The sequence below is a fragment of the Mercenaria mercenaria genome, chromosome 3, assembly GCF_021730395.1.
Source record: "Mercenaria mercenaria strain notata chromosome 3, MADL_Memer_1, whole genome shotgun sequence".
In the NCBI taxonomy this organism is placed as follows: Eukaryota; Metazoa; Mollusca; class Bivalvia; order Venerida; family Veneridae; genus Mercenaria; species Mercenaria mercenaria.
In genome coordinates this window covers 97,009,438-97,033,596 of record NC_069363.1, presented here as the reverse complement: position 1 = coordinate 97,033,596, position 24,159 = coordinate 97,009,438, and the positions used below count along the sequence as shown (strand labels likewise).

Here is a 24,159-nt window from a genome sequence, read left to right as displayed (position 1 = left end):
TCACTGCCTTCCTCAGCGATGGCGTACTAATTTGCATCACGTGACGATGGAAGGTCAGAAGAGATCAACATGCATAGTTGTACAAATGATTCATCTTTAACAAGGCAAAATAGTGTAAAATGAAGTTGCAACAGTATGTTTTTCGTTTGAACTGATTAAAACATATCGTCATTAAATACCAAGCTTACCTATAATTTTACACTTGATAATTTATGTTGCAGATATAAATGAGTGCGAACTGGACCTGGACGATTGTGAACACAGATGTGTTAACCATCACAAATTGTATAACTGTTTCTGTCATTTTGGTTATCATCTAAATGATGATAGAAAAACCTGCACAGAAGGTAAAGAAGTTTCGGTATTCGTCATGTAATTATACCAATACTGATATTACTATTACAAAGTTATATTACAGTAGTGGTAAGGACACTCAAATAATAGGTTGCGGATATAACATTAACCATCTACAATTCACATGAAATCGGTACTATTTATTTCTGGAAACTGACAGATAACGATGTTATACGCTTTCAGCTGTTTTCATTATCAAGTTAAATATGAAATAAAATCAACGTAATCTCCGCCTGGTATATTTCTTAGTTATTTAAATCAGCACATGCGACCAATTTTAAAGACCACAAGTATTAATTATGTAAAGTCTAGTGTATCTATATTTTTTTATGATAAGCATTCTTGCACAATTTCAATCATTTATCTTAAAATAGATTACATTGAACAACACCTTGATCACAAATTAATTTTCATGCAAATGTAATCATATCTTGTCAACGCTTGTGTTTTGATATACAACAAGTTGTCGATAATCGTCTATATCGATGCTCTGAATAAAATTTAATAATAACTTACAGTTGAAAACCCATGCAAAGAGGAATTAAACCTGCATTGTATGCATTTTTGTGTTAAATCCAAAGATTCCGCACACTGTGAGTGTCGGAAAGGTTATAAAATCGGAACTGACAATCAAACTTGTCTTGGTAAGTGATATTCAATCATGTTATCAAAATACTTTATTAACATAATAAATAAGTGTTATATTATTATTTTTCCATTGTTTAGCATCCGTACACACGTAAATAGCTTAAACGATGTCGTTGAAAAGGTATATAAATAAAATATAATCTCCGAGCTTATATTTCCCTCACGGGCCGTCGACTCCCGCAAATTACGGATAAAAGCATGTAAAAGGCATTGCAATAGTATTCCGCTACTTGGCTGCCACTGATGAGGACAGGACAATTATCAGAAGAATTTATTGCGATTGTTTTGTAAAAATGTTAAATATTGCTTAAAGGTAAATGATTACTAGAAAGCTGTTTAGGCGGGATAATTTCTATTTGAAATTGCGAAAACATATCTTGAAGATTTTATAGTCATTGTCAAGCAAACACTGTCAATTGATTTTCTTAAAACTACAACTTGGTTTAGTTCTAAATCTGTAAAACTGCTTACCGAACAGATTACTTACGATGTTAACTTGTAAATAGAAAGAAAACATCGGATTTCCAGTCACATACAATGAAATCGACCTTCCCACGCAGAACAACAGACCGAAAAGATAACTCACAAGGAACATACAAAATAATATATTGTAATAGAATACTAGCATAGAAAAATCAAAACTCGTAAATGTAATCTGTCTAACGAGCTATTTATTTTATTTGCTTTTTCCAAAGATATCGACGAATGTTCTGCTCCACAATCTCATGACTGTAGTGGAGGCGCTGAATGTATAAACACGGCTGGTTCATACCAGTGTAAATGTCCTAGAGGATCTAAGCTGGAAAATGACGGGAGAACATGCTCTGGTTAGTGAATAATTACGCAACTTGATCGTTTTACGTTGAATATTTAGGTGGAACACTGTAGCTGAAATTTAAGGATGACTGATGTCTGTTTTTTTTTCTGTTTGGAAAATTAATGAGAACGACTTTTTGATGGAAGAAATTCAGTTTTACTTTTTCTTATATATATTATGATTTGTGCGAAATAAATCCTTCTGTAAATACAATTTAGTTCACGATAACTGTAAAATTTAGTTGAGATGCATGCCAGTCTGAATGACTGTCGCCTGCGGAAGCAATATGTTCAAGAGTTTTGTTGATTATTAGAATGTGACGAGTATCACTTTGGTGAAGACTGTTTACAAAACTGTCTCTGCATCAATGGCTACTGTGATAATAAATCAGGTGAGATTAAAATTTGAAATCTGCCACTCTCTTGGAATACGTTTATGATACTTTTTCACTTCAATATCCTTTCACAGATCGTTTGCTGAAATACATGATATTAAGTAATTGCTATCGCTACCTTTTAAAAGGATAACTAGAAAAAAAGTAAATAAATTCAACAGCTGAAAATAAATAAACAAAGGAATATCCTTTCAAGATATATCTAAAGCATATAAACTAAATTGTTATGTTTACGAGCATAGATCTATAACATTATTAATAATTTTATATAAAATATGTGAAGGATGTATATGTGATGCCGGATGGTTTGGGAACGATTGCGATAAAGACAAAGATGAATGTGCCAGTTCAGTGTGCGACGATGGTGACGCCAATACACGCTGTGTGAACACACTGGGCAGCTTTGAATGTAGATGCAAGTCAGGGTTTAAGAATGAAAGTGGAATATGTAAAGGTTCGTTTGTCTTTACATATGTCGGTCAAGAGCGTAATTGTGAAACAGATATAAAGCCTATATTTAGTAATATTATGGCAAGAGCAATGCAAAACACCTCTCATAAACAGACTTGGTCAAAACAACAAATGTCCTATATGAAGAGCCACGTTCGATGAACGCAGTCTCTCCGAACCGAAACTAAAGCAGTGTATGCATGAATGTGTACATGATTCACATTTTAACACAGAATTATTTACAAACTAAAACCAGTAGACAGCAATGAAAAAAAGAAATAAATGATGGAACACTGTAGGACACATTTTTGAAATAGTTTATGGCGAACAAATTACGGGGAGATTAATCTTTTTAAACCGCTTTATGATGCGTACCAAATGTCAGTTGTATGTCTGTATTATCTTGCATGGTTGTATTCAGTTTTTGCAAATGATCTTTATGTAGATTTGATGGATCTTCATAGCAACAGTCTTTACGTTACATGGGGCAGTCGTCAAATCACATCCTTTATTTGGATTAGGATTGTTGTTACTTCTGTTATTTTCCATTTAATGATATTTTGTATTAGAAATCCGTTTAATACGATCTGAGAAAAGCAGCATAATAGCAGGCTCGGTTTGACTGAGTCTATTCATGAGACTGTGTGAAACAACTTCTCCTTTCATTATTTCCCAAGTGATCGTTTAACATATTTGATTTTCTATCATGATTACCGTTTTCTTGAATAATCCTTTTAATGTATAGAGTGCAACCAAGCAAAATAGTAACAAGCTTGATTTTATTTGGTATGTTTAAGAGAGGTAATCAAATGTGCAATTGCTCTGAATTTTATTTGTGCACACATATATACATATATAATATATAATTACTTGCAAAATGCTATATATTTGTGGAAAGTTTACAACCCGGAAGGAAGACATACATGCATGTTTTATAGGGGTAGACATAAATGTATTGTGTTGTGTAAATTTACCAGATACTGCAACGGATAAAGAGATATTGTCGAGGCATTATCACCTGCTTTACAAACAATTTCCTCAAGAGGATTATGGAAGGGAAGAGAACGAAATACTGCAACTGTTGTAGTAGAAATAGAATGGTATACGTATCGCTGTCCCAGAAATATACTGTCATAACTGTTACTCAAGACCTTTTATGAACTCTACATTTTTGGAAGCTGCTTTAAAAGGACCATAATCTGAACATAAAATCTTAATTTTACTTTGTTTATTGGGCGAAACTTACGACTTTTTAAGATGGCATATTATGTGATTTTGGAAACAATAATTATATAGTAAATAGGTCGTAAGTAGCGGATACAATAGTTCATTATTACAGACTGTAAACAAATATCATCAGCTTGAAAAAATGTATGGCAAACGGTACCGCCAATATTTAAAAGCTTTGGTTATGATGTTACAATATAGATATGAACAGATTTTTTTGTGAGAAAGCCAAAGAAAAATTTTTTCTCAAAAGTACTGTTTTTCACTTACTACCTTTTATTTCCAGGACGTCGATATCAAAGTTAAAATAGTTATATTATTCCTTATATGTAAAAAGTATGCATCTTGGATTCTGACTTATTTTTTCTTTGCAGACATTGACGAATGTTTAGATGTGAAACTGCATACCTGTGATCAAAATTGTACCAACACTGCCGGCTCCTATGTTTGTAATTGCCAAGCAGGATTTGCATTTGTTAATGGCAAATGTACCGGTTAGTGCTATTTGACCATTTGATAACTGTGATAGCCATACATGTAACTATTAATAGCGCGCATAAATCAATCATTTTCTTTTTCCGCCTCGCCATCTTGATTGTATTTCTTTTTTATCATTTAGCTGTATCAATAAATCTATAACATTTCGTATGAAAATGCGGTACGCAGAATTATATGTGTTACAAACATGTTGTTAACATGTACGTTTGTACCTATAATAAGAGCTTTATTACATTGTAGACATAGACGAATGTCTGGGAGTATCAGGATGTGACCAAAGTTGTGATAATACAATAGGAAGCTACAAATGTTCATGTAGAGAGGGATTCAACTTGGAGCTAACTGACAGACAAACTTGTAAACGTAAGAAGTTAAGAGATTTGCATTTTTTTTTTGAAGAGCATATTCAATCACTGTAAAAATAAACTGCTAAATATTTCACATTATGTGTGGGATTAACAAGGTTTGATAAACAATCATACCGCGTTTTTGCGTTAAAGACTCGTTTCTAAGGAACCAGTTATGATTGATTGCGATACTATGAGGTACTACTACATCATAGAAGTTATTGGTAAATAATAAATGTATTGTAAACTAGATCTTGAAGTTAAAAAGTTCAGTTATTACCACTAGGTTTACTTTTCACAACAGGCGATGGGAAAAACTATTTTTTATGATATATTTATCTTTTGGTACTTGCTTTAATATATATTGAAATATATAAAACAATTCATTACTGAGACGTGAAGTTGTCTTAATATCGTCTGTGGTGCCTTTTGATATGTATGCACATCGCTGTTTGTTTGCTATCTGGCCCATAGTACGAACAATAATGAATATGTCCCGGGCTGTGAGGTGAAGCGCAAAATGTGATATAAACACTTCATTGTGCGTTACTAACTCGAGATAACGCATTCTGTATAATTGCATCATTGCCAACTTTTATAAATGCAAGAAAAATACCCAGTTGGCATGCTAAAATCTGGTAGGGGGACACCATTAAAACACGTCTGTTTCTTTCATAGCCGCAAATGCATGCAATGAAACCGGTAGTAGCCAGTGCTCAGAGAAAAACGCGGAATGTAAAGTGTCTAATGGAGAAATAGAATGCTACTGTTTGAAGGGCTACTCATTTAACAATAGTGACATCTGTGAAGGTTTGTGTTGTTTCTGCATTCTTTAAAAGAACAGTTATGTATTATTTACTTGTTATAACTTTCAAAATAATTAGAGTAAAATTGGCGGAAGGTTATATGCTATTAAACAACATATTCGTCGAATTAAAAAAATATTTTAAAGAAGATAAGCATTAGTTCTTCAATTCTAATACGAACTTTCAAATCTCTTTATACTACTTAAAGTAACATAGAATTGGTAAATTCATGTTTAAAAGCACACGTTTTTGGTAAATTGCATCTGGGATTGTCGGACAGACACGGGATGGAACAAAAGCTTTGAGAGCGCGTTTACATGATGCTATCTTGCACATTAAATTAATATTAAATGAAAGATTTTTATGAATTTGACAGATCTTAAAGAGTGTTCAGAAAACACTACACCTTGTAAAAATGGGGTTTGTCGGGAGAAGGAAGGTGGATTTAACTGTGAATGTGAAACTGGATCTTATCTTTTACAAGACGGAATAACTTGTCAAGGTGAATAACTAGTCTTAACAGTTTCATATTGTGTGGGTATTGTGTGGTCTAGAAATCAAGTCGTTACCAATTAGAAACTTTTATAACACTTTCATCAGAATGAGTGTATTGGTGGTGTTTGACTTTATTAGTAACAGTGATTGAAAATGGCGGTTGTTTGTTATTTTCTTTATTTTATTAATATCTATGTTTTAACCCTCATTTTCTTTCATTTTCTTAAATGATTTTAGTTTGTGAAAAGACAAGGTTTGGACCAAACTGTACCTCTACGTGCAAGTGCAAGTCTGAAAATACGAAAGTATGCGACCCAAAAAGTGGAGCATGTGATTGCTTGACTGGATGGCAAGGTGATACATGTGAAGTTGATGTGAATGAGTGTGATAGTCATACATTACATGAATGCACATACAACTCCAAGTGTTTAAACACGAATGGGTCATACATCTGTGAGTGTGTCACCGGATACGTCATGACAAGTGATGATTTGTGCGAAGGTAAGACGGGACATATAAAATATATGTAATTGGTATTACGGAAGTACCTGACAGGTTATTCTTCAATTTGTTTTCTTGCTGTTTGAACTTTAGAGTATATTTATTTGTGTTAATCAGAGCTTTGAAAATTTTCTTTTGTACATAGCATTATTACAGAGTTAATAAATACAACGCATACTTCTAACATGACAACAGACGTACAACACCACGTAAAAGTGTTAGGAGCATGATAAGCAACTCTTGTATTGTCTGTTCGACATTACATCGTTTCAGTGAACATAAACATAAGATAGTAATGGTTGACCTGACATTTTTGTATTTTGCTTTTTTTGCACGTTATCCTTATCTAACCGTTATCAAACAGATTTCGGCCATTGACAATCTATTTTATCCAGAAGCTTTAGAACACAAGGGTTCAATTTAAAAGAAAAATCAGTTTTTATACTTTAGCTTTTTAAGACTTGAATATTGCAGGTTGTGACAGACAACACTACGGAAAAAACTGTTTGCTTGAATGCAGCTGCGTACAAGATAATACTGATTTCTGTAATAACACGGTCGGAACTTGTACATGCTTTGAGGTATACAATTTATCAAATCACATCTGTATTATATTTGCATGAAACATCATATTATCAAAGATCATTAAGTCTGAAGTTTGCTTGACATTCAAAACGTTACTTCGCCCGTCCGCTTAGCTCAGTATAGAGATCGCAAATCTACGGATTGCAAGGTCGTGAGTTCGATCTCCGAGCGAGGCGTATGTTCTCCATGACGATTTGATAATATACATTGTGTTTGAAGTAATTCGTGATTGTGATTCATGTGGGTAAGTTGTGGTCACTTCTGAAGAACAGGTTTGTATTGGTACAGAATCCTGGAATACAGATTAACTGCCATCCATTGCATAATTGAAATACTGTTAAACCCAAAACAGTCTAACAAAACGTTACTTCGAGGAAGAAGTTTTGACCGAAACATAATGCTGAGATATTTACAGTTGCGTAACTACTTATCAAAGAATTTATGAAAATATAATTGTTATTTTTTAAGGGATGGACTGGTGAAACATGTGCTCAAGATGTGGATGAGTGTTTAGAAATAACAGACGTCTGTTCTAATAAAATACACTCTGAATGTCGAAACACAAATGGTTCATACAAATGTGGCTGTAAAAGAGGATACTTTCCTCAAAATAACACGTGTATAGGTATCATCTTTATATCATATCAATTATACTGAAACAATAAATGTTTACTTTTAAAAGTGTTTTGGTTAAAATATATAGACTTTTCTGAATAGAAAACGAAATAAATCACATTTGAATTCATAAAAAGTGTAGTTATTCCTATAGACTCCCACGTTGTAATAGCAAGTGTATTACACTGAAATTGAATATCGCATTTTATTTCATGATAATCAAAAACTAAGCAACTATGTCACAAAGAAATCACCATGTCAGTGTCAGATTAAAATTCAATACAACACATTTTTTTCTTATCACATAAGCGAAAGCGATTTATAAACGTTTATTCTCGTACAAAATGTCTTTCTGTGTAAATTGCAGACATTGACGAATGTCAGGATGGATCCGGAAACTGCACACAAGAATGTGAAAATACTGAAGGTGGTCATCTATGCAAATGCTATCTTGGATATAAAGGTTCCTGGAATAATTGTTCCGGTAAAATTCTTTTATCAGGATTGATACTTTTTTAATTGAAAATTAATCAAATCACATATAATTATACAGTTCACTTTATTGAAAACGAAAGGTGGCAGTAAATATACATTTAATTTTTTTACCTGATGCAGAAAGGCACAATAAAACCAATCATTTTGAACATGTTTAGACTTCATCTCAGTGTTGTTATATGTTCTGGTCTTTCGGGATCATTTTTGTCACCTCGTTTAGATTTGAAGATTGAATACTGCTTAAGCCGGTGCTAGGGGGCGTGGGCAGTGTTGCATTTTCCATTACTGCTCATGAACAGACTCGATCAAACCGAGTCTGCAATTTTCACTGTTTGCCTTGTCCTCGATGATTCTGAGGAATCTACTTTTCAGATTATATTGTATTTTCCCAGACAATGCATTATTTCCTGTATATAAGATACAATGTCTCTCATGTTGTTCAGATAAAAACATACCGAAAAAATGTGTTGTCATCACAAAACGTAGTTAGCTTGGTGCCCTAGTATCATTTTAGGAAAATACAATGTAGGTTCAGATTTAAAACAAAATGTCCTTTAATGTCGTGAATCAGAGCTCTATGCCAGGCTGACTGTGCTTGTAAGGAGGTCACTTAACTTGCTTCTGTGGGGAGCGCTTTGGGCAGGTTGCGTGTTTTGAACGTGGCTTTACCTGTTGGATATTCATCCTTGTTGTTTTAGAAGATTAGTGGGTCTACCTTGCCTAACTTTTTAACAGGAGGGGCACATAGTATGGTGTTTCACCATTAAGTTTGAAAGTTGCCGTATAATCATAAGGACTGCGCGGCTTACCTCAAAACACTTTAATAATAATATAATTTTTCTTTAACAGCATGTTTTGGTAATACATTCGGACTAAACTGTACCCAACTCTGCAGTTGTAATGCGTCGAATGCGAAAAATGCGGAGCAGTTATGTGATACCAGAACTGGCGAATGTCTGTGTAAACCCAATTGGCAAGGCATCACATGCGATGATGACGTTAATGAATGTAATGACGTCACAATTTGTAGTGGAAAGGAGAACACCGGATGTAACAACTTGATAGGGTCACATAGCTGTGACTGTCTTAGAGGATTCAAGCAAGAAGGCGGAAATTGCATCAGAGGTAAAATCAAGTGAAATGCAAATAAAATATAATTCAGTTATATCACATTTGTACTGCATAATATAAAGTGTTATAAATATTAATCTTTCAGTTAATACGTCTAGTTTGTTTTTTGTTGTGGTTGTTGACTTTTTTGTGGGGGGGGGGGGGGCGCGGGGATGGGGGGAGGGGTTACCGTTTATGGTAATAAATTTGATAAGAATGTTAAATTGCAGTATTCTATTACAGCCTTTATATTTTTAAAACGTTTATTTCCAGTTACCACGACCCCTATAAACATTCCTGGTAAGTGTTTCATTATAATTTTTTGCTTAAATATCCTATTAAAAGAGAGCCAATACATCATATTCTGGCCTGGCTGATGAAGCTCAACTTTTTGAAAGATAAACATTACTTTTATTTGTAATGCTACCTAGGAATGTAGCATTTAATAAATGTAAAATGTTTCCTAGGATCTTAGCATAGTTGGTATGTTTATTGCTTCTTTGAGACATAGTATTGCGTAGTTTCAATTTTTCATAAAAGCAAAGACAAATATCAAACAGGACATGCCACGTACCAAAATCGCAGCCTCCCCAAAACGAAACCTACTGCACGCAGACGTGCACACCACAAACACACACACACATACACGTGCACACACACACAAAGCCAACACACGAGGACAAAACGAACAAACAAAGAAACACACACACATACACGCGCAGACACACAAAGCCTACACAAGAGGACAAAACGAACAAACAAAGGTACACAGTGGGGCACCGCCTTGGAACGGTCAGTGGCAAAAACACCACTGGTGAGCTTAAAACAAATTAAGTAGCTATGTCTAGAAACGTTATGTTTAATAACAAGGTAAAATATCAAACAGTGAAAGCCACGTTCTAAAAACGCAGCCTCCCAAAACGCGCACAAAGGAACACAATGGGGCACCGCCTTGGAACGGTCAGTAGCAAAACAACTGGAGAGTTTAAACCGGTCAATGGTGCACCTAGCCTCACTCTTAACCCATCCATGTTCCAAAGTCACAGGACAGTGTAAATAAAAGTTATCCCCGCTAGGTGAAACCCTAAAATACGCAAAGGCAACAGAAGACATGTAATGTAAAACATTAAGGGCCCGACGAAACAGGCCAGAAGACGGAAATCAAAATAACTCAGTCCTGGTGGGATTTAAGAACTACTGATCATAGAGGCCTCCACCTGTTACGTCAGACACAATCAAAGAGGAAAGCGTAACGTCCAACTGTAAAAGGGCCGAACAGCAAACAAGCGGTGTGTCTCAAAACAATTGGATCTTAACCTCATTTAATAAAACGTTTAATGACTTTACTAAATAAGATTCTCTTATGAACATATATGTTTAATAGTATTCAAGGAAAATGGTATTTCTTTTATGATAAATGATTTATAGGAATATAGCATCACCTGTACATTACATCGTTCTAAGCAAAATAAATGCGCCTTTATGCTTAATATATCATACAAATATAGCATAATTTACCTATATGATTAATTCTTACTAGGAATATATGAATATATAGCCGGTCTTTTTTGTAGAAAAAATAGTTTTACTTCTTTTACTTGTATTTTTAATGTTCAATGAATAACTAATACTAAGGCTGAAAGTAATTAGCAACATAGTACTAAACGTGTCCGTTTTCCTTATTCGTGGTCAGCTACGGTTAAAACACATCGCCTGCTTTTCAACATGTTTTTCTGTGCCTGTAGAAGAATATGAATATATTCTAGTCATGTAGATGTTATTGCTTTCCTCTTACTTGTAACAAAAGAAAATAATTTTCTTTCTTTTCTAACATTATTCATGTATTGAATATTATCTTTGAATACGCGTAATAGAATCCTATTTGTTCATTGAAGAGTGGGACACAAAGTGTAGTATCAGATTGTTTTGTCATTTTTTGTCAGACTTATATACGAAATGAATGAATATGAGCGTAATACATATTGTAGCCAATTTACAGGAAGAACACAGGACAAATATATCTTGCTTATTGCAATAACTGGTTTATTGAAAACTTCGTCAACATGGAATTATTTACATTTTCAGAAAATTATAGTTTTGTAAATTTTGTGACACGGTTGCAAGTTACTTTGACAGAAGGCACAAATTTGGACACGTCGGAAGCATATGAAGCTGTCAAGAACAAGGCCGAATATGGGGTTAGTTAATCTGTTCTACAAGTTTTATGTTTTAGACTTATACTTGAAAGTATTTATGTTCTGCTTTGATTCAATGTCATTTAGATTATGCTAGTACTTCCTAAGTGTCTTAGAGATAAGTTACAAATGTGTCAAAACAGGATTGTTAGATTCATAAATGGAACGGGACCGAGGGAAAGCGTAAATCAGCTTAGCCTGGCTAAAATGTCATTGTTTACTGTCGAGAAAAGAGATGAGCAAGTACGTTTGAACCATGTATTTAAAATAGTCAATGAAAAATGCCCTTCATACATGAGAGAAAACTTTGTACCTGTCAGAACTGTTCACTCGTATTCTACTAGGGCAAATATGTACAACTTTATTCTACCTAAATTATTTGAAAAAAGAAAATGTATCTTAAAGTTTTAGTGGAATAAAAGATTGGAATTCACTTCCAGATGATCTGAAGAAATTAACTAGATTTAATCAGTTTAAACTTCCTGTGAGAAAACATCTTTTAGATTCAGCAGTGAAAAACAGTGTACATTGTTGACAGGGTCCAATACATAGTTTTGAGTTTTAATCACATTGGCTAGTTGGATGTGTTTATGATCTACAAATATATTACAGAAACAGTTTTAGTTTCATAGCTTCCAAATCACTGGATCTTAGTAAACTAGATATAATGTGTTTTACTTATGTGAAACAACAACATTTTAGTTACCCAACTACTGGATATTTTAGCTTTGAGATTTTTGTAAATTGTTTTAATGTGTGATAAATGTCATTTGTAACTTGTATATGTATATGTGTTTGTTTTTGATCTATCTATCTATCTATCTATCTATCTGAGCATCTATAAAAGTACATGGATAACTTAGAGCACTGTGAAGTATCAAGGCTACTTGACTGAGTGTGGCAAAAAATGGCATGCTTAAAATGTTTTGACATAACATCATTTATATAAACAATTGAAGCACATTAATAGCTTACAATACTATGAATGATCTCAGTAAGAGTTTATTAAGAAAATATAAATTTGTAAAACCATTATTTTCGTTCTCTATTGTTGCCATGATATTAGCGGGTGGATTTGTGCATTCATCTGTACCATTTTTATTTTCAGATTCTGCGTTTCCATGAACAGTATACGTCTAACAACATCACAGTTCTAGTGCTGGATATAAGGTAGCAGTTAAAGTCCTTATTTTAAAACCAGTAAAACGCACAAAACAGATTACCGGTCATTTTTCCAATATCTTGAAAATTACTTTAACTGCTTTTTTTCGAACTTTAGCTCACGCTCAGAACAACATGCCGTTGATGACATTTCAAAATTTCAACAAAATCAAACTATGCATATAAATCTTTTAACTTCAACCCATTTCAAAAATCGAAAAATATACTATAGAATGCGGGTTTGAACATTTGAACATTGCCATTTGCCATTTGCCTTTAACCGTTTGCAACTTGCGAGCTCAGAGAATCCATGTTGGTAAATGCTGTTTGCCAATTGCTGTTTGCCATTTGCCAAAGGCTAACTTGCTGATTTCTATTTACCGGTTGCTCATTTGTTAAATTATGTCGGCCAGTTGCTCATTTTCTAAACGCTACGTGCCAACTGCTCATAAATTGCCAATTGCTATTTGCCGAATGCTACTTTGCTATGCGCTACATGCCAGTTGCTCATTTGCCAATTGCTACTTTACTAAACGCAATATACAAATTGCTCATTTGCCAGTTGCTATTTGCCGATTGCGTTTTTGCTAAACGCTACATGCCAATTGCTTGTTTGCCAATCGCTGTTTGCCGATTACTACATTACTATACGCTACTTACCAATTGCTCATTTGCTAGTTGCCTATTGCCATTTACTCGTTTTCTAAATATCATTTGACATTGCTTATTTGCTAATTGCTATTTATCAATTGCAATTTGCTTGCCAATTACTGTCATTTCTTAAAAATCCTTTCAATGAGATTTATTCAGTTAAAGAAGTTTCAATGTTCATTTCAACGCAAATCTCTGTGGTATGCAGCTAACTTTGTGTATTGAAAGCAAGGGTTAATTGATGAGGTGAAAGCTGTTTAATGTATTATGTCAACTACCTACTTGGATTTGTGCCTGGCATTAAGCATTAAATTTGAAACGTAATGATATTATTGGTTGAATTCATCTCTTATTACTCGCATAGCTGGTTCTGTTGAGCTTAAACTGAAATAACGGAAGTTTGAATCAAACTAATGTACCAAACAACGCCTTTGTCCTTAACGTCAAATGAGCTATTTGCTGATGAGCATCTGGCATAAAGTATTTAACAAATGACCAATTGCCAATTACCAAGCTAATTAAGCAATTGAAAACCTGTGTCAAATAAGGATTGTCAAGTATCGTGAGCAAATGGCATGTCCGAGCTCACAATAAGCAGTTATATGTATTTAGCAAATGACAATTAGCGAATGGCCAAACGCATCTGCCAAATAATACCTGAAAAATGTAATGCCTCAACTCGCGTTCCGTAAAATCTTTACTAAAAGAATAAGGCAAAAGTGTTGTAAAAACAGCATATACATGTATTGTTTAGAATAAATCGAGTATAGACAACCAGGCGAAGTGTCATGGTTGACTGGGTGTGTCGAACATCAAGCGGAACTTTCTGATGAGAATATCAAAGCGAGTGAAAATTTACTGCAGTTCCAAAATCCCAGTACAAAATGATGAATAGTCAAAGCGCTTTTGAAAATACTCTCAACAATTGCTTAAACTGTTCATTCTGCTGTAAAATATAACTTTCAAATTTAGAACTGGAAGTCTCATCGTTAACTACTCTGTCATTTACGACTCCAAGCATTCTGATACTGGCGAAAGTCTTGTTTACTCGGCTATTGATTTGGCAACAGGAAGTACTGTTGAATATGACGGACAACCCGTGCGCGCTTATAGTGGTTTGTAACATAATTATCCCTTTTTATTTGCATGTCCATTACACTGAAATAATTGGTATCTTTACAAAATAATTCTTTTTTGTTTGTTTTGTTTTGGGTTTAACGCCGTTTTTCAACAGTATTTCAGTCATGTAACGGCGGGCAGTTAACCTAACCAGTGTTCCTGGATTCTGTACCAGTACAAACCTGTTCTCCGCAAGTAACTGCCAACTTCCCCACATGAATTATCAGAGGTGGAGGACTAATGATTTCAGACACAATGTCGTTTATCAAATAGTCACGGAGAACATACGCCCCGCCCGAGGATCGAACTCGCGACCCCGCGGTCCGTAGACCAACGCTCTTACCTACTGAGCTAAGCGGGCGGGCTACAAAATAATTCTGGTATACGGCTTAACAAGCGCTGGTAAAAGACTTATCATGGAATATATAGCATCTTAAAAGCAGACAGAAACCTACGCCCCATGTCCGTATGAATAATGTTCCTATTAGTAATTGTAAAGGGGTTAAAATACTATACTGTGCATAAAACTTTGACCGCTTGAAATTCAACAACTTTTGATGATTATATGTACATGTACTGAAATTAACTTGTTCACGGGCTTTATTTTGATAAACATTTACTATGGCAAGAGTTCGATTCATACGTTTGATTTTAGTTAATAGATACATGACTTAACATTTACATACTGAAAAGTACGATCTTTTTTTTAGAAATATTCAGGAATGATACAGACGTTTGTGAAATATATACCCAGCTACTGGGAGCCTGTCGTGAGGGATATGAATGTATAAAAGAAAATGAACTCCCAGAATGCAGGTAAAATGATTAAAACATATTTTATCCGTTTATTTTATATCACTGTCATTTAAAATGTGGCGAATGTTACTGATTTGAAACTATTTGCTCACAAAGAGTACTTTTGCCTCCGTCTACTATATTCTATTCGGAGAGAGAGAGAGAGAGAGAGAGAGAGAGAGAGGTCTAAGCACATATGTATCATAGACGTAGGCTGATAAACAGTCACTTACGGCTAATGTATACCATTAATTCTAGTCAGTGCTCAAAACCAAAGAAATAACAAAGGAGTGACGAACTGATAAAACAACAAATGGTATAAAATTCTATGAAATTTTAGAATAATTCTGTTAGAATCTCATTTCAAAGTATCTTGGAACAAGATTTATAATAAAAATGCCTGTTAAAGCAGGAGTATATTTATGCTCTGTCTAAAGGCTGTTTTCGTTGTTTCAGGGAAATACCCATCAAAGGTATGTGTTCTGTTTATGTTAAGTTAATTCACTTGTAACAACCTGTATTTCTTCATCTTGTTTGAAAACGAAAAAACACAGCATCATATTAGAATGTTCTGTAAAGCATTTCATGTAGACCACGGCAGGTCTAAATTCTAAAATGTGTACGGTTGTTATACAAGGCATGAGGTAAACTTGAAAAATTGACATATTATTTTACTTTGTCTTTTAAGCTGTTACGAATTTCAATGAGTAATTGGTATTTATCTAATGATTGTACAATTTATGAATTTACATTTACTTCAGACATACCCTTATACTTGATTGTTGGTACCAGTGTTGGTTTTCTTCTCGTATGTATCTTGATATTCATATTTTGCACTTGGAAACTGTGGAAATGGCGGCAGATGTCAAAGGTCAAGGAGAACGTGAAGCATATGAATAGGTAAACGCGTGACTGGAATAGGTTTTGTTAGAATCCAGACAATCGGAAAACGAGATGTAGTACAAATGTGAAAATAAATATCCAGGACGAAACAAAGTATCATGATTTTTAAGGAAATAACCACTAAAAATCGAACTAGAGTTGACGTCAACAAAATGTTTGATTGTAAACAAACACGTGATTTACGGTAAACCTGTTTGAATGCATGTTGCTTGTTTCATGTGATGATAAAAACGGTTGATTTAAACCTTGTACGAATTCTGGAACTTACCAGTGGTCATACATTCTGTATGAGAGCTTTCTTAGTTTTTTGCAAAGTAATAGGCTTCTTCCAAACTTTAAGAAGAGATTAATGACAAATGACTCTGAACATAAATTATTCCTTTCTACCAAGTCGGTGTGATGGGCTAGAGGGTGCGGACGGTAGCATGTTTTTCCTCTACCGCCTATGCACAGGCTCAATCAAACCGAGTCTGCAACATTTTCATTTTTGTCGTGTAGTTTCCACTTTTTCTATTAATCGCTGCCTATGTATTCAGCGTAATGAATGGTGAGTAGTTCATTTATTCTATACCTTCTCAGATAACCGTATTGGATGTTGTGAAAAATGAAAATGACGCCTTGGTAATATTAAGTATTCAAACACATAATTTAATATTTCAGAATTTATGGTAGTGTACATCGTGATAGCATCGAGCATCCTTATTTGAGTGTACATCGTGATAGCACCGAGCATACTAGAAATGAAGATGTAGATATGAATTATGACCAAATCAAAGATAACTACAAGACCACAACTTTCTGAATGGAATACAAATGGTACATGTCAAGGTTATTGCGAGCAAAGAATGTTAAATAATTGAAAATGTATTTCGTTTTTAAGCATTAAATAAACAAATGATCCTCTCTAAAATTCCTTAAATATACTTGCTATTATTAGGTCTTCTATCATGCAGTTTCTTGCAAGGAAACGGGTTAATCTTTTACAGCCTTCATTTTTATTTTACAACATATTTGTCCTCTCCTAAAACTATCTCATCTGCATTTACTGTTTTCATGGTTACAAATGAAATCATCCTAAGCACAACAACTTTTAATAAGTTTTAAGATGTAAGACTAAATGTTTCTTCTTGCAAAACAAAATCGTGTGAAACAAGTCTCGTTCGGCTAAACGGTTGACGGCAACATTTGTTTTGTCTTAATGGCTCTCATTTCATATGATTATAAACAGGTGCAAAATTTAATAAACGATAGAGAATGTGAGTAAAACTGTTTTACAGTAGTTTCAAGTATCCCGATTACATTTTTGCAAATTTACAATCTCTCATAAAGGAACTACATTTATTAATAGAAATATGCAATGGATATTAATGCTTACACCTGAAGTGACACGCATTTGTATTTGAAAGCTTGACTTTTTAAAATTTTAACAAGGTGTGAAGAAGACTTCAGTACAATACTGCAAAAGTATGGAAAGGACACGTATTTATTTTGCAAATCAATAAATAAGGTTTTTGTTTATAAAGAGTTCAGCTAATCTGCTTACTATATAAATGTAATATGGCCAAAGAGATTAGATTAATAATTTTAAAAAATGAGACTCTTTCCAAATGCTTTGTATTCAATGGAACTTTACTTAAATTTAAATTGTGTATCAAATTGCCTAGTGATATAAGAGACAGTAAAGGTTAGAATTGGGAATCTAAAATGGAATATCATTTCACAATGTATCAGGTCATGTAGTAGAGATGTAAGGATCCTTCTCTCATTACTTCAGGACACAGGACACACAATGTTCCAACATCTAAACCATTTTGAAGAGATTTGTCCTGTTTTATTTTTCACTATATCATATACATCCTATTTTTATAATTCAACTGGGCACAAGTGCACAAGGTGAGCTATTGTGGTCACTCACCATCCGCCAGGCACATCCGTCTGTCGTACGTTCGTCATCCAGGCTTTTCTTCTAACAGCATTTCTTGTTAATGATACTTAACCTAGATGTTTCTTGGATGGTTCTCGTTCGCAGTTGTTCATACAGTTCCGCTTGGATACACATCGGGGGTGCCACAAAAAAAATCTGGAATGACCTTTTCTTAAATTGTTGGTCCAAGTTTGAGACATTTTCAAATAAATATTTCTTCGATGTGTCACTTCAATAATTGTTTAAATTTATTCGATCCCTGCAAAAATATTACCGCAAGAGGACAGTCACTGTTCACTGTATGTATATAGTGTTAACTTTAAACATCATGTCAGAAACTGCCAATCCAACCTTAAATTAATTCTACATAAATGAGCCTTTGGAGACCCTCTGCCAAGATTGGTTTTATTGAATTATTCTAATTCTCCAAAAACATGGCCACCAGAGACAGTTGCCAATTTTCCAAACGTGTATAAAGTGCCCTTTGATTGTATTTGATGAAGATTTTTCGAAGTATTCCTATTAGCCAAAAACAGTGACCCCAGAGCTAAAAATATAAAATTCCCTCCTAAACTGCTAGTACGATTTCATAATAATTTCACATAAACGGTCCTTTCGTGACCTTTTCCCACGATTATTCAGATTAATTGGATTTATCGAAAGCATGATAACCAGGGAGACTTGTCACTTATGATTTCCAAATATGTATCTATTGTAAAGTTTCCTCTTTGTTATAAGATTAATATCATGTGTTCAGTGATATACTTACCAACAACATGAATGTGAATTTTGTTTGTTTTCTACATGTGTGCAGAGCAAATGCTGTAGCCTTATATTTCATATCTATTCTTATTTCAGGAAAATTATCAAGAACATCCTGATGACATGATGTATTGATGTTTAATTTCTGAGACGTCAGATGTGGCTTTAATTCTAGATCATGTCCTCTTGATAAGCAATTTCTTAAGTCGGTTTGGCGCAAGAACACCAGAAATCAAAAAGAAAGAACATCTACCACAACTAAAGTTTATTTAGAACTAAACAATTGTGTGAAGATTAATAATACTTATTCAAGAATATACGGATGTATCTAAAGAGAGCTATAATGAAAAATATGTGCAAGTGTTTTAGTTCCACCTCCTGAAGAAATCGTTTCTTTTCAAAAAATAAAACAACTTTTAAACACTGTACATATATCATTTGATCATCATAATATGTTTATATTGTTCTTACATTTTCTGAATCATTTTAGCAAGGCGTTCTAAGTCTTGAATGACTGAGCTCTCAACATTGTGCAGATATCATTATCAATGTTCGAAGATCCCTATAATTTGTAACACTTATTGTTCTTCCCTTCAATGCAAGGGGCTCATCCAACGTGGACTTGTTGACTAAACATAAAAGCTCTTAAAACTTCTGTTCAATCAGATGTTGACATTCATTGCTTGATTGCTTTTTTTGTTTGTTTGTTGTTGTTGTTTTTTTTTTTTGTTTTTTTTTTGCTCTTTTTTTACTATTATTATACTGATTATTTATCCTCATTAAAGTAGATAGTGTCTTGCAAAATGTTGCAAAAATTATAGATACAGCCTTTACACCTTTGTCCATATTGATATCACAATGTATTTAAATCGTATTATATTGTTAAAGATCGCTTCCACTTTCCATCATTTCGATCATTTTAATTAAAATTTCATGGAAACTACAATATGCTCATTAAACGTAAGAGGTCTTGTTAACACACAGAAAAGGAAACAAGTATTCCAATGGCTGAAAAAAAAAACAAACACAATATTGACTGCTACAGGAGACACACCTAATTAATAATAACATTGACAGATGGATATCTGAGTCGGGCGGAAAAGCCTTTTTTAGTGGTAATAAGTCAAATAAAGAGGCTGTTGCCATACTTTCTTTATTGACATTAAAAGCTTTGATCTATCAAACTATACTGAAATATTAAAAAAGCCGTTTAATAGCCATTAATATAAACTAACTATGATAGAGAGTTTACACTTTTAAATGTATATGGTCCAAATACTGATGATGTTGCTTTTTTCATACAAATCAAAAAATATTTATTCGAAAAAGATGATAAGAATTTTATTATAGCTGGTGACTTTAAATACAGTAATGAACATAGAAAAAAAGGAATGGTAGATTATATACTCCTACTAAATCTAGGCATAAACTCAGCAGTATAAAACAGCAACTGAATCTAACAGATATATGGAGGCATACGCATGAAAACAAAATAAGAATATTCATAGCATTTCAGTACAATCTCACCTATATCCAGCCGACTTTTAAAAATAATATGTTAAAACTTGTGAGATAACACCAGGTTTTAAAACAAACCATGCATTAGTAAATTTATACATTAATTTTTCAAATACGGAACGTGGCCCAGGATACTTTAAAGTAAATAATAGAATTTTACTAGAAGATAACCACCAAAGCGTTATGAAAAAAGGAGTATTTCAGACACAATCAGATATAATGTTGAAGCTAATCCTAACACACTATGGGAATTGATAAAGGGAAACATAAGAAATGTAACAATCTTTGCCAACATTGAAAAAAGACAGTCATAAAATAGATAATAGTAAAAATGTAAACAGGTCTGTCATAAAAAAGATAATAGTAAAAATGTAAACGGTTCTGAAATTTGATTTTGAAAAAAAAGAAGTAATGAAGTAGAATGCTATACAAAACTCGACATTATAAAATTCAGATTCCTAGAAATACTGCTTTCTTTAATCGACAGGAAATAAATTATCAAACGAAGAATCCCATAAATGTGAAAGCCAACTTCCTGAACATGAATATTCACAGGCGCTGCTTTCGATGAAAAATAATAAAAGTCATGGATCTGACGGGGGTTGACCACGGAATTCCATAAAGTTTTTTAGGATGATCTAAAAGTATTTTTATTTTAACTCTATAAACTACTCCTTTCTGAACGGCGAGTTAACAGATCTTCAAAAACAAGGTATTATCACATTATTACCAAAACAGGGTAAGGGGTAAGGACACAACAAGACTATCAAATTGGCAGCCAATAAGCTTATTAATTAAATGTAGATTAAAAAAGTAGCCATTAAGGCCATCGCCAATCGTATAAATAAGGTATTGCCTTAAATAATAAGCATTGAACAGACCGGTTTTATGAGAGGCCGCTATATACGAGAAAATGTACGTAATTTCTTTCAAATTCTGGAATACCTTGAAAAAAAAATAACCGGAATTATATTCTCAGATTATGAAAAAACATTCGACAGCCTTAACCACGACTTTATGATGTATCAATGTTTACATTATTTTAACTTCGGAGAATCGCTTATTAATTGGATTAAACATTTTACAACAAAATAAACACCTTGATAATAAACAATGGCTATTTATCAGATTTCCCAAATCAGCATGGAGTACGACAAGGATCTCCGCTATCCTCCACTATATTCATTATATGTATGGAGGTACTGTCAAGAAAAATTGCGCAAGACGAGAACATAAAAGGAATCACAATTAACAACACTGAATTAAAACAAACATTGTTTTCGGATGACGGTACATATATAAATAATGGTGAAAAGAAATCTTTTGAAATCCTCATTAAAATCATCACTGGATTTGGTTGGGTATTCGGCCTCCAACGGATCTCATCAAAATTCATAATTTTATGAGCAGGATCATTAGAAAACTTAAACACAGTGTTTTCTGAATACAACAATTTTATTTGAACATCAAAATGTGCAAAATCCCTAGGAATGACGTTCTAGATAAATATTGAACTAAATAATAGATTCAACATTGAGCCTAAACTTTTGGAATTTAAAAATTGCCTAAAACAATGGCAGCATCGTTAACTTACACTTCTAGGTTAAGTAACAGTTGTCAAAACATTTGCATTGCCAAAACTTGTATACGCTTTTACAATTTTACCAAATCCAACTATAACTACAATTGAAGAAATAAATGCACATATATACGGGGGGCAACAAGCCAGAGAAAATAAAACGTAATATACTAGTAGGAGGTTTACAATTAACAGACATCCAGGGTTTCATAGCTTCTATTAAGGCATGCTGGATCAAATGACTTATTTCAGATGAAAACAAAGGGATATGGAAATGTTTTTATGAACAAATATTAGATAAAATGGGAAATGAACGTATTTTTGAATGCAACATGACGTAGAAAGACATTGAAAATAAAACAGAAGGCAGCATTCCCCTAAGATGTATTCTAACTTCATGGTTCAAAATAAAGACGGAATATAGTCATTCAGAAAAACAAACCATCAATATTGTCTGGAATAACTCTTAAATAAAGGTAAAAGGAAAACTATTTTCTAGAAATGCTGGTAAGGAAAAAGGCATACAATATTTTGAGCAATTGTTCAATTTTAGAGCAAATACATATTACAGATTCACAAAAATGAAGACTCTGTATCGATTACAAGAACAAGACTTTCTTGACTACTGTAAACTGATAACAAGCATCCCTAAATGCTATAAAAACAAAGTCAACCAAGAATTGTTTGACACAGCTCAGAGAAGAAACATTTTACAAAGGAAAAAAATGTAAAAACCAAATCAGTTTTTAAATAACATACAGATAAAGAATAAAAAGATAGGATGTAGTAAATCTGAAAACAAATGGAACAAAACTTTTATAAATGACAGTTGAGATTGGAATATAATATTCCATATTCAACAACAATCGATACACTGTTGAGAAGTTTCGAATACAGATTCTTAAGGGGTTTAGTACCAACAAATTAATATCTCTTTACATGTAAATTAGTACCATCATCCCTCTGTGACTTTTGCAACATGTATATAGAAACTGATGAACACTTTTTTTTGGAATGTACACATGTACGAATTGTATGGTCCCGAGTTGCTGTTTTTTTGGGTTTTTTTTTTTTTGTCTAAAGGCTTAAACTACTGTTTAAGTTACAAAGATATTTGTTTTTGCATCTTCGATAACAGACGAAATAATGAAGTTGTCAACTTTATTATAATTCTTTGCAATTTTTTATATTAAGAATGAAATATAGGAAAACAATTCCAACATTTGAACTGTATAAATTTTTTCTCAATAATAGAATAACAGTAATGAAATAAATTGCACTAACAAAAAACAAGCTAGAAATACTCAGTCTGAAATGATCATGTCAGTTTTCAGTTACTAGCATATCGTAGTTTACCATAAGAACTTTTATAATAAGTATTAACATAGATGAAAGAGATAAATTTGTTTTGCCTTTCTCTCCTTTCTACTTTAAATTTAAAAGAATAGCTTTTTTCAACCTGACCAAAACTTAGCAATATCATTTCCTCAGTATGCTGCTGCTGTTTCCCTTTTATTTGTGGTTAAGACAAAAAGTATGCAATTTTACTAAAAGGTGCACACTACATTTAGCTTTATCTAATTTGCATAATCATATTTTTGTGAAATACAAGAATACAATGTGTTTTTAAATGAAAATGTAGACAATGTACATGTCAATATTATGACACTTTATATTCAGGTGTAAATGTGTACCTGTATGTATCTACAATTGATATAGAAAAATAAACGAGGTTACCCGAAAGGGGCCTCAAAAAAGAATATATATTTATATACTGGCGATGATCTCACCATCAGTGATTCTTCAGTTTGAAGCAGACGATCAAGCGCATGTGGCCGGTGAAACGTATATATATTATTTTGTACCTTTACATGTTTTATTTAATAAATTTATTTTCAATTTGACATACATTGTTGTTTAGCGTTATCCGTTGTGCGACAGCCCGATGAATTGTTTATAATGATTGTAATTTACGGCAACCCGGCACTGAGCCGTGAACAAACCTTTACAAAATAAAAAGCTATATACCTTATGTTAGAATTTTATCTGTTATATTGACACCTGAATTATGAATAAAGTGCCTGTCTGTAAACTACAGCGTGTTTTGATTGGTTTTGTTGCTTTTAATGATTTTTCTAACACCTTATCCAATATCAAAATTGCAAATCAAGATACAGTAAGATTTATCAGAAAAATGGGTATATACGTAC

At 33.2% G+C, this 24,159-nt stretch overlaps 1 protein-coding gene across 1 annotated transcript; it reads left to right on the top strand.

Moving 5' to 3' along the window:
• Positions 1-46: 46 nt before the first annotated feature.
• Positions 47-23,853, top strand: LOC123523942 (fibrillin-2-like). Its single transcript, XM_053539864.1, has 24 exons — positions 47-53; positions 222-347; positions 873-998; positions 1,698-1,829; positions 2,133-2,210; positions 2,497-2,667; positions 4,265-4,384; positions 4,629-4,751; positions 5,414-5,545; positions 5,918-6,043; positions 6,274-6,537; positions 7,012-7,118; positions 7,591-7,747; positions 8,105-8,221; positions 9,082-9,357; positions 9,616-9,642; positions 11,428-11,540; positions 12,646-12,707; positions 14,322-14,464; positions 15,179-15,284; positions 15,720-15,736; positions 16,025-16,163; positions 16,827-16,982; positions 18,949-23,853. The coding sequence occupies exons 1-23, from the start codon at positions 47-49 to the stop codon at positions 16,966-16,968; spliced, it is 2,811 nt and encodes a 936-aa protein (XP_053395839.1). The 3' UTR covers positions 16,969-16,982; positions 18,949-23,853.
• Positions 23,854-24,159: the final 306 nt, after the last annotated feature.

Excerpts from the sequence above, each read along its gene's own strand:
- LOC123523942 (XM_053539864.1), top strand. Across the intron at positions 6,044-6,273 it reads AGACGGAATAACTTGTCAAG|TTTGTGAAAAGACAAGGTTT; the intron begins GTGAATAACTAG and ends AAATGATTTTAG. Across the intron at positions 16,164-16,826 it reads AACGTGAAGCATATGAATAG|AATTTATGGTAGTGTACATC; the intron begins GTAAACGCGTGA and ends TTAATATTTCAG.